The following is a 12639-nucleotide window of genomic DNA, read 5'->3' as shown; positions in this document are numbered from 1 at the left end:
CAAAAGGGTACATTTTACTATACATGAACTATATCTCAATTAAAAAAAAAATGAATGTGAGAAAATGCATAGTAGGAAGTACTTGGGGTGTTTTGGTCAAATAGACTTGGGTTGATTCCAACACAGCTCTACCACTTGTTAGCCCTGTGATCTGAGCCAAGTTAGCAAATTCTGTGCATCTTTGTACCCTCATGTGGACAACAGGGAATGATATCTACCACAAGGAGATATTGTGATAGATAAGAAAGAGTATATAAACTGTTAAGAGTTTTAATATCAGGGCCACTAGCCACATATGGCTACTGAAAATTTGAAATGTGGACAATGGGACTAAGAAACTGACTTTGAATTTTATTTAATTTTAATGAATTTAAACTTAACTTTAAAAACCAATACCAGGTCCAGTTATTGGCAAACTTTTAAGTATGTTTGGAATAACTTGAATCTACTTCTACCATAAATTTTATGAAATGTAAATTCTGATCAAGTATTTATGGGGAAAATTTAGCATACGAATTGAGATGTACTTGGGAAGTGTAAACTATACCCAGGATATTGTAGACTTAGTATGACAAGAAAAACCATAGAATACTTCATTAGTAATTTTTCATATTAATCATATACTGAGATGATAGAATTTTGGATATTTTGGCCAAATAAAATGTATTATTACAACTATTTTTACCTGTTTCTTTTTACTTTTTTCTATATTTCAAAAAAATTTAAAGTGCATGTGTAGCTGTATTATATATTTATTCAACAATGCCAGTCTAAGGCATTACATGGTGTGCTGTTATTATTACACAGAGTTACAAGTTAGATGAGGAAAATACTGAAGAAAATGCAGCATCTCAGAGCATATTTCCATAATATAACTGAGAGTGTTGGAAAGGATATTTGTTACCTGATTTATCAGTGGAGGACAACTAAGAAGAAATGTAGTTTATAGTTAGAGATGTCAAAAAACCACAACAGAGCTCTCTATGAAGAGTGTCATAAGAAGAATGGTGAACACACGTAATGAACTACATTCACCATCAACACCAGCCTTGTTTTGATGAGATGGGCTCTGACGCCTTAAAGAAAAGATTATTATTTGGCCTTCAAGAATTATTTTCTCCCCTGATTATGTAATTACAGCCATGACAATATTGTTCTCTGAGACAGGAATTGAACAGAACACAAAAGACTCTCTCTACAACCGTAAATTGCACCCACAGTAAAGGAAAAGCCAAGATCTTCAAGGTGAATTCTCAAATAAATTCTCACTTTCTTTGTTCTCTTTTCAATGTCAAGAAGAGACTTGAGAGTTCCATGTGGAAGATGGAGTGACATGCCATGAGCTGTGAGGGGCCAGAGTCAGCTTGAACCACCTCACATGTGTGTTAACTGAAGGCAAATCTGACATTTCAGACAAGGGAAAACAGATGTAATCATATGTTACATTATAACATAGAGCTAAGGGAAAACAGATGTAATCATACGTTACATTATAATATAGAGCTACAAAATAACTTGGCATAGGGAATACATCATGCATACGATTATAATTCGCCAGATGTAAGGGAAAAATATAGAGAAATACTAGCCCAGAGAATAAATACCCAACTCTTCAGTCAAGCTCTTTACTAGCATCTTTATCCCTTTATCCCTTTTCCAAGGTCATTCAACATTCCAGGAAAATGGACCTCTGCTCATCAGACTGTGGTCCTCTTCTCATGCTAGAAATTTACTAGGCATGCCTTTCTCTTATGCTCTGGCAATTCATCATTTAAACCTACTCATATGCAAGTCTCCCCACATTCATCGAGTTAGAATTAACAATTCCTTTTTAGTGATCCTCTAACATGCAGGAATCATATCTCTAATACAGGTTAGTCTGTGATCACTACCCTACTAGAGTCGCTTATATCTTCCCAGGAGCTTGTGAGTCTCATGTACTGGCCTCATCAGACAAAATACACTCCATGAAAGTTTGCTAATTTAGCTGAATTGAATGTGAAAGCTTACTGTTTTTTTTTTTTTTCCAGCTGTATTACTCAAGGGCATTCAGAGTCCAGAAAAATTATAGTCTCTTTGCTAACTTGCCATATGGTACACAATCTCAGTTTCTATGAGAATCTCCAGTGAAGAAGGTTAAAGTCTAATGATGCCTAGAGACTAATTAAATTGAGCTTTATCTCCAAGTCATAGAATGTATATCCAGGTGCAAAATAGCACCACCCTCTAAAAACCTTCAGTATGCTCATGGATATAGATAGTGTCAGGATACAATGTTTTCCCTTGGTATTAAATGCCTTCTAGAATCTGAATCCCAACTACTTATCTAGCACTCATTCGTGTATCTGACAACCATCTATTCTACACAATTAGATGGGTTAGCTCACAGTCTTACAAATCTACACCATCTGTCCAATTCTTGGCTTACGCTATTCTTGGCACTTGGGATAGCTTCCACTTCTTCACTTCTTCATCCCCAGGGCAAAAGTACTAATAATCAGATTGGTAACACTGAGAAAAAGAACTGGGCATGTACAGCACATCCCTAACTCAACTATTTTCGGGATCTGCCTGCAAAGATCACATCCTCTGTACCTCAATGCTGTGTTGTTAGAGACAGTCTTCCACGGGAGAGATTTTGATTCACTGTTTCTGCCTGTGACTGGATGGATGAGTCCAGTTCTGGGGAGCAGTATTAGTAAGACCACGTCCTCCCACATGCTTTTAAAAACAGGAAAGCTGACATTTGATGTCCTTTTGTCTCACCTTTTTTTTTCCTGTTTCAACTGGTTTCAATCTTGGGCAGGTAAAAGAGGAACTTTGTTTATTGACCCCTTCAGAGTCCAACAAACTAGAACGCAGGCTCTGAGGGTAAGAACTCTTATTTCTCCTGCTTTCCCTATGGGCTTGAACAAAATGCAGGGTCACAGAAGCCCTGATAAAAATGAATGGAGAACAAGCTTAACAGAATTGGTTTTAGAGACGTTCCCTTGCCTGGTACATCTTGCTTCTCTGTGGCTGCAATGATATCTTACCTTTCTCCCCCCCCCCCCCCAATAAGACTGACTTTAGCAAGACAAAAAAATATTACATGTATCTTGGTACATTCTTCATTTTTATTCATGCTCCACTTCAGGTCAGAATGTCTCACTGTTCTAGATGACCAAGGAATTTCAGGCACCCTCTTTTAGAAAATGAATGGCACAATGGTAAACTCACCCACCACATCAATAGAGTCAGAGAAACAGGGATTTCTCAACTGAAAGGTCATCTGAAGCAATGTCCACCTCCCCTATTAGTGTCTGGTCATAGGAGTGTGAATAATCCTCTTACCTCTATAGGCTTACTGGTGCAAACAGGAATAGCCTCAGTCCTGGGAACATTCAGCCAAACCTTCCCACAGATGTGATTTACTGCCCAATAACAAAGATGTATTTCTGCCTCCTCGTGTGATTAGCGGCATGAAAAGTTAAGCTTCCCAAAGCCATTTACACCCCTTAGTCATCTCTTCCAGTTTTTACAATTTAAGGAAGAAATCTAGGCCATTTCCCAAGCTGGGACCTTGTTGCTAAGGGAATTATTTCAGCACTTGTCTACTACATCCCAGAAAATCAGAGTATTTCTACCGATTTTGTTTTATACCCAATGAAATTCACTTCTGTCTGTTTTTTAAAGTACTTCCATTCGCCACATGGCTTTGTGTAACATTCCTTCTACCTAATAAAATAATTGTAATCTTATATGTTTCTACCACTCTTAGTAATTGAGAAGCCAGCTTAGATACCAGGATAGGGATGCTGGAATTCTGATAGGCACCACCCAGAAGAGACCACTGCAAAGCAAAAACCCAGGCACTGGTCCTCAGGTTCTGAAAGCAGCTCCCACTTCTCAAAGAGGAAAACTCACAATAGAGTAGCACACCCAAGCCATCTGAGGCTGCCATCCGCAACAGACAACTCATCCTGCCATGAATGAATGACCTCAGCCAGCACAGCCTGACACCAGTCACTAGTGAATGTTGGATAATAAGACACACTTTTAAAACTCAAATCAACCCATCAGGTTGAAGTGGTCAGTTAAGTTCTTCCACTGTGGCCAGGACTGACAAAAGTCACACACTGTTTCTGGAGGTATAAATAAACACTACAGATTTAGGATCACTGAAACAATGTTTTTTTGGTTTTGCTTTTGTTTTGTTTTGTTTTGTTTTAGATTTTTTTAATTAAAGTATAGTTGATTTATAAAGTTTCTTCAATTTCTATTATACAGTAAAGTTGTTTTTGCTTTTGTTTTTTTTTTAATCTAGTTCCTAAATGTTGTCATTTGGTTTCCTAGATAAATTATCCTTTAATTGGTGATCACATTAAAACAGAAATTCAATAGAATTGGAAACTCAATAAAGGTGATAATAATAAAAAAGAAAGAAAGAAAGACAATGTAAGTTAATGCCAGTTTTTCTTCATGCACAGGTGTTGGCATCTAGTGGCACTTTAGGGAAACCCTCACTCCCACCACTAATATTTTCTTTCCTTTCCTATAAATTTGTTCACAGAACACTGACTTTCCAAATAATTTAAAGAATATAAATAGCACTACTTGAGTTCCCATGTGGCTCACTGGGTTAAGAACCCAACATAGTGTATATGAGGATGTGGGTTTGATCCCTGGCCTTATTCAGTGGGTTATCTGCCATTGCTGCAAACTATGACATAGGTCACAGATGCAGCTTGGACCTGCTGTTGCTGTGGCTTTGGCATAGGCTGGCAGCTGCAACTCTGACCTCCAGCCCAGGAATTTCCATGTGCCACAGGTGCAGCTGTAAAGTAGATAGATAGATACATAGATTCATAGATACCTAGAGATATACATGTATATAAATGGCACTACTCCCTCCATAAAAGGAAGCATAGGATTGAAAAAGGTACTTAAGAGATCACAGAGGTCTATTACTTTCACTTCTGGCTTGTAATCACACATATACATATATGAACGTCAACTTTAGCAACATTTGTTGAAGGCTTATTGAGTCAGACACCACATTAAATGCTTTACAAACATCTCTCTCATTCTCACAATAATCTTATTAAATAACATCTCCATTTTTCAGGTAATGGTATTGAGGCACGGAAGAGTTAAATCCCTTGCCTAAAGTCACCCAATCACTAGGTGCACAACTGAGATCTGAACTCAAGACTATCTGACTCCAAAGCTTGTGTTCATACATTTAAAACTCATGAAAGAGAAAGTCAGATCCAGGTGCAGGATAATCTTGGCTACATACCTCGTACAATTCAATAACGATGTTTCCCATTAGTCCTCGGCTGCTCTTAATGTTCTCCATGGCCAGGGTGAAGTAGATCCCACGTGTGTCTGAGATGTAGAGATTGTATGTGTCATTCTGGTTCCATTCCTGGACGGCTGCAAACACTTGGTTCTCATCGGTACTGATGATGTGCATGTCCTATAAGAAGATGGAAGGCCTGTAAGGGAGCAGATCTCCATATCTCCCTGCCCACTGGACCCAGAATAATTACCATGACTTATGAAATGGTTGAGAAAAAGCTTGAGTTATAGGCAATGTTAAACAATTTTTTGTTGGGCCACGGCTATAAACTATGAGCCTCATGATTTCTGTTCCTTCCTAAGCAACAGTAAGATGGGTGTAAGGGGCTTTGGTGGGTATCATTTTCCATGGCTTCGAGGGATCCATCCACTTTCATTTTTTATTTCTATAACTGGAAATTAGTGTTAGTACTCATGGAGACACACAGCCTTGCAAGAGGAGACACACATGCAAAAAAAGACAGGGCCTATCCCTTTATTAGATCTTCATTCATGATTTCAAACTTTTTAGTGTAGAAGTTTTCATACATTCTTTGGAATATTTAGTCATGGGGATAGCAGGAAGGGTGGCATGGAGGCATAGCAAATGGGCAGGGCTCCGAGCATCCAACTCAGTTTAAAACAGAGCAGCACTACTTAGACCTATTGTATCCTGGAGTTCTGTGTTATATCTTAGGAGTAAAGGGTGAGGGGGTTTCTGCTGGTAATAAAGTAATATTTGAAAACCACAAATAAAGAGGAAAGGCAATTAAACCTGGAATTTAGTGTTCTGGGTCATAATATAAGCTCTGCTATAAGTTAGCTATATGATATTGAATGTGTCAGTTTCCCCGATCTTCCATTTTCTCACCAAAAATGTGAAGAGACTGGGTTTTCATTTCAATAGCTAACATTTGGGAACATATTCAGTCATCTAAATGAATTATTTTAATTAAAAGTCCAAATGATTCTGTAATGGAAGGGGTATGATTATAATCATTTTATTTAGGAGTAAGCTAAGGCATGTAGAGGTTTACCAACTGACCTCAGATTATATAACTTGTAAGCAGTCAAACCATGTTTTGAGCCTCTGTGGGATGACTTTAATACAATTGGTAGCTTCTAACTATTTGTATATATAGCCTCCAGCTCAGAAGTTGCAAACCAATGACCCATGGAATGACTATGAATCACAATGGTTTGGTTTGACCATAGCATCTATCAAATACCTGAAATGTAGTAGTTTTAGGTGGAGTTAGCATTCATTGGAATCTTAGCTTTGCATGCCCAAAGGTTCCAATGATCTGCCCTTTCATATTGATGTTAACTTCTTGGTCCCTGAAGTCACTTTAGTTTCTATGCCTGGATGGATCATTTCTAAAATCAAATTAATAGTTCACAACTCAAAATAGTTTATAAATGCAGTCTGCATATAGGCATTGTACAAAGATTATCATAAATTAAAATCCTTGTCTAAGGAATTTACACTGTCAGGAGGAAATACTGGCCTGGATAAATACTTGACAAAATAAGAGTACTTCCATTTGGGGTAGGGGGAGGAGGCACCCTTGTCACTGTAGTGGAAATCAGTGTGGTACTACGAATACAAGCAAATGGAGTTGACAGTAAGTAAATAACTAGGGTGGATCTAGTCTTTTCTGTATTTGACCAAACTTTCCTAGAAATGGTTTCAACAAGAAAAGGAGGCAGCAATGTCTCTAATGTCAGAACCATGGAGAGTTCCTCCAAGATGATTTTTTTAAAGGATACAAACTCATTTGATTTGGATAGCTGGGCGGTGGGGAAAGTGAAAAAACAAGTTCTGGATCTTTTACTGGAGATTGTTGGGTCACAGCCTCTAGCCTTCGACTCCATAGGTCACCTTGACGAAAACCTCACTTGTTTATTTGCACTTACTTACACACCTTGTAGAATCACAAGTTCCTGCTGAGCTGCTTGAAAATGGAAATAAGGCTTACTCTTAAAAACCATGTGATGAAATCGTGTTGTGTTGGTGTGGAATGAAAGCCCAAGAACCCAGTAGGAGGGGAAGTAGCAGCTGCAGGAAATACGGATTAAATTCACTTACCCTGTTAAAAATGCAATAGAAATGCCTGGATTTTCCCAGATGTTTGGTCATAAAAATGAACGAGCTAAGTTATTTTAGACTAAACTAATGTAAAAGAAGTGGAAAAAAAACAACTTAAAACACTAGGGCATGGTCAGGATTAGAGGCAGCAGATTTGCTCTGAGTGCCTCTTAGTTTAGACCTGCAGTGGGACTGTGTTACCTGGTGAACAGGTATTCCAGACTCTAAGATGAGAGAACACTCTAATAGATAGACATATGTAATGTTTGCTTGATAAATTCTTAATTTGTCAAAGCCATTTACATAATAAATCGTATTACTGAGATTTGAATGCAAGACTATCTGAATCAAGAAGCCAAACTATCAGTGGGAGCACAATTTAGTATGCATCAAAATGACCTGGAGATCCTCCTAGCACGCAGACTCATGGGTTCCTCTGCCTAAGATTCTTATTCAGTATGTCTGAGGTGGAGCCTTGGATTCTACCATCTGAGCAAGCCCTCCAAATGATTCTGGTGCATGCAATTTGAGGAATCACTTTTTGATAAGCTCTGAACTATTTGTTCTCTCTCCTAATAGGTCTTAGAGTTGAATAGAGGTCAACCAATAATCAAAATAATAAGCCTTTAATAATAAAGTAAAGCATCATTAGCTAAAATTGGTCCAACAGGAACCTGCATGTTAACAAAGCTTATTTCTTTCATCTTGCTACCCTAATCTAACTCCAAAGCATGTGTCACTTCCTTACTAGAACAATTATAAATAATACTCCCCTGACACAGTCTCAAGACAGTCATTAGGGAGAATCACAGCTGCTTTTTGAAAACCTAAATCTGTAACTTCTTAGGTGAACAACAGTAAAAATACCCTCTTACTGAAACATTTTCTTATAATCTGGGCCTAATGCAACTTTATTCATTACAAAAATGCCTATGTTCTTAAGTGTTTGCCATGTGCCAAACACCATATGTAAATACAGAGAGTATTAAAATGTAGAACCTGACCTCAATAAGATGCCCACACAGTGGTGGAAACATCATAAACTTGTATGGCCTTTCCTGAACTTGATTAAGGGCTATAGTAGAGGTACTGCAACTGGTGAAAGGAGCACAATGGCTTACAGGTGGGAGGGGGGAGGCAGAGGAAGAGAAAGTAGAGCATTCAAGGACATGCATGGAACTTGGAACCACTCATAGGCAATTTTCCTCCAAGGGAGGTGAGAAGAGAGTGGCCACATCACAAGGGGGTCTGTATAGAACACCAAAGTTTTACCCTGAAGGAAGTATAAATCTTACATAAGATTTTTAAGCAGGGGAGAGGGAGGATTAGAGTTGGTTAATGCACAGATTTTGGTGAAGAAGATCAGGTTCATTGAATGATAATGTCCAATATGGGAGCATTGTGAAGAATGAAGTTAAGTGGTATAGTGCTAGAGGCAGGAAGAAGTCTTAAAAGATCGTTGCAACCATCTAGGTAGTAACACACAAGACCTGAACTGAGGAAGTAGTTACTCCAAGAGAAGCCTATGAAATGAATTGGAGAGATGTTAAGGAGGTAGAATCCACGGGGGTTCAAGGAGACAGATATATCTTTAATATCCCAGGTACCTGAATTATAAACATTTTCTGCTTTTTCTTTAAAGTACTCATTAGAATCAAAACTAATAGTCACTATTACAATTATGTGTGTGAGGTCTGCCTCTCTTATTAGACTATAAGCTCTGGAGGGCAGAAGCTATGTCTCTCTCGTTTATCATTTTTAGTACTTCCCAGAGCATATGGTTGACATCCAACAAAAGTTGATGGAGTAAATAAATGGAGTAAGTAAGAAAACATGGGAAAAGGAAGAGAACAAGGGTCAAAGGGTAGAGACTTTGAGCTTAGTTGTTAAATGAGATGATTTAGGGAATGTACTTCAAATAGGCAGTTAACAATAAGGTCCAGCATTTAAGGGAGATATATGCGCTGGGATATGGGAGACAGCAGGTGACGAGAAGGGATGAGATCACACGGGAACCACGAAGAAAGCAAGGAGGACTTAGGAACACACAATTTTAAGGATGGCAAGGAAAGGGGATCCAGAAAAGGAGACCAGGGGGAAAAAACGGCTATAGGGAAATGTATCAAATATGGCTTTTTTTCCCTCAACAGTGTCAGATACTCCAGAGAGGTTAAAAAAAAAAAGATAAAGACAGAGGGATATCTAATAGGATTTGGCATGTCGGTGGACCCTGGTAACAACGGCTGGCAGATTTTTAGTGGAATAGTGGGAAATGAGTGTGGAAGAGCTGAGAGCCACAAGCAGCAGGTTCAAGAGTGAATAGGAAGTGAAAAAAGAGGTTAGAATTACATAAAACACTTTAAGACGTGTGGCAGGGACACAGCAAAGAAGGACAAATCAGCATTTGGGGAAGCATAAAAACTAAGAAAAATCTTCCTAAGGAAATTACAGAAAAGGTTAATAGCAGTGTCATGATCACTGTAATAAATTATCTAAAATATATTTCCTGCTCCTTTCTTTCATTATTCGAAATGGGATTAATTGTATTCTACCATCAAAAACAAACCTAAACTTAGATAAGGAGAGACTTTATTTGAAAAGCCTATTGCAATGGGGATAACACTCTGATCATAATATCTGAAAGCACCTCAGAGGCAGAAAAGAATGACTTGTAGAGGGAAAAGTAAAGCAAGGCTAGAATGAACTATGGGGAGAGGGGTGTGTAGTTAAACAGGAAGTTATTACACTGAAGGTGGGAATGTAAATTGTTGCAGCCACTGTGGAAAACAGTATGAGGGTTCCTCAAAAAAATGAAAATAGAGTTGTCGTATGATCCAGCAATCCCACTCCTGGGCATATACCCAGACAAAACTATAATTCAAAAAGATACATGCAGCCCAATGTTCACAGCAACACTATTGACAATAGCCAAGACATGGCAACAACCTAAATATTCATCAACAGAGAATGGATAAAGAAGATGCTACACACACACACACACACACACACACACACACACACACACACACAAATGGAATATTACTCAGTCATTAAAAGAATAAAATAATGCAATTTGCAGCAATATGGACGAACAGAGAGATTATCATACATAGCAAAGTATTTCAGAAAGAGAAGGACAAATACTGTATGATATCACTTATATGTGGAATCTAAAAAATGACACAAAGCAATGTATCCATGAAACAAAAACAGCATCATAAATATCAAAAATAGACTTATGGTTGCCAAGGAGGAGGGGAGTCAGAGGAGAGAAGGACTGGGAATTTGGGATTAGCAGAGGAAACTATTATATATAGGATGAATAAACAACAAGGTCTGACTTACAGCACAGAGAACTATGTTCAATATTCTGTGATAAACAAAAATGGAAAAAGAGAAAATTGTTCTGCTTAGGGTCAGGTGATTCTCAGAGGAGAAAAGCTAGACTTAAATTTGGTCAAGTCAAATTAATAGGCATTTAGTCCAGATTGATCAGTGGGAACACACAGTTTAGTTAATCATTTATGAGATCAAAAAACAGGAATCTGGTCTTGGCAAAGGTAAACACAACACGGGGGCATCTGAGTCTCCTCAGGACATGCGAGGGAGGGGATTTCTTTGTTGTAAGCCATGTCCAGGAACACAAAAGGGTGAGGGGATTTCTTAAATGTTGCTGTTTTCCAGGAGCTTGGGGCCAAGTCATGTTCAACATTGTCACCACTAAACTGAGTTCTATAGGAAAACAAACATTGTTTTCCTTTTGTAGAAATGACTGTTAGAGTAGCAAGTTAAGAACAAGTCCAGCATATAAGAGAAAAGAAGAGGTCTATCAGACTCAGAGTGATACAGGGATGCAGGTAACTATGAGACCAAAGGCAGCCTGGGCTGTGACCCCACAAGGGACTTGCCGGGCAGGTTAAGAGTGTCAGTAGTACTTGCCCCGGATCACAGTGGGTGTTTAGATCTGCCCAGCACTTTACATTTTACCAACAATGAGACATCTGATTTATCCCCACAACTTTGCCAAATGGTATCATGTTGCCCATTCCACAGATGGGAAGACCTGGGCTCACAGATAAACAGGCAGCAGAGCTGGAAAGAAAATCCTGGATTTCTGCTCAGGAGCTCTGGTCCCCTTTTCCCAAGGTGTCATGGCTCCTGCCATCTGCCTCCAAGCCCTCCACTGGTGTGCAATTTTCATGGCCATTGGCCTGAAAGCACTGACCTGATGCCCAGGAGCTGGGTTATAGAGATCTCAGCACAAGGTTGCTGCCCCTAATAATGGCACCCTTTATTAACCGTCTTCATTTCCTTCCCTGCAAAATACTATGAAACCATGGAGCACCCCAGGAGAGAATCTTCTGAACAGACAGGCTGGGAGTAGAGGTGTTTTTGTTTTTAAGCAAGATGCCCAGCAGCAGCTGCAGCACCACATGGAATGGCAACAACTTGCTTAAAAGCCATTTCCATTTTTAAACAATGGAAAGACCAATCTCCCTCCACCCACTCTGTCCTCACCTCCTCAGCAGAGGCTATGGAAATCTGGGCCAGTGCCGACTAATAAAGGGGATCGATAACCATCCAGCTATTTTCACAGCAGCCCTCATATTAATGAGAAGCTGTTCTGGATGAAGTTCTATAAGAGGGGCCGCACGGATGGTAGTCCACCACAGTAAATTGCCATGGGGTTGCTAATCATTAATGGAGTGTTCTAGGGTTCTGATCAATGCCAGGCTTCATTTGTTCCCACCTGCAGCCACTCTGCTCAGGAGAGTAAATTGTTTTCCTGAGCAAGTGAAAAGTACATAAAATATGCAAACATACAGAGACAAAATAGACCCTATATGGATTATAGGGTTTGGAAAGTTCTTGAATTTTTTTTTTCCCTGGGCCAAAACATGGACATCATCAGGTTACTGCTAGGAGTATACTCTTTCAAAAGGAAAATGATTATGAACTTCTCCTTCCTCATCTTCTCAAAGCAGAAATACATCTTTCCTGCTTGAGTTTAGAATATCTGATGGGAAGTGCTCCAGTGATGCCACTGGTTAGCTCATGGTACTCACAGAATATGAGTAATTCCCGGCAACCATGATCCTATACACTGGTTTTACAAAGCCACTCACATAGAGAATAGAGAAAATGAGAAGTTGATGGCCATTGTCCCAGAGGCTACTTATTATGGTCCCTGCCAAGCTCATCAGCCTCTCCACCTCTCTGTATGCAAC

The 12639-nt window shown here is 39.1% G+C and overlaps 1 protein-coding gene across 1 annotated transcript in view; it reads right to left on the bottom strand.

Moving 5' to 3' along the window:
* Nucleotides 1-12639, bottom strand: part of SORCS3 (sortilin related VPS10 domain containing receptor 3) — a 437279-nt gene that overhangs the window by 108606 nt on the left and 316034 nt on the right. Inside the window, exon 9 of the mRNA XM_047762685.1 lies at nucleotides 5282-5461. Within this exon, the coding sequence (XP_047618641.1) occupies nucleotides 5282-5461 (180 nt within the window). The remainder of the gene's footprint in view (nucleotides 1-5281; nucleotides 5462-12639) is intronic.

Source organism: Phacochoerus africanus, chromosome 15, assembly GCF_016906955.1.
Source record: "Phacochoerus africanus isolate WHEZ1 chromosome 15, ROS_Pafr_v1, whole genome shotgun sequence".
In the NCBI taxonomy this organism is placed as follows: domain Eukaryota; kingdom Metazoa; phylum Chordata; class Mammalia; order Artiodactyla; family Suidae; genus Phacochoerus; species Phacochoerus africanus.
This window is presented reverse-complemented; position numbering and strand designations above follow the sequence as displayed.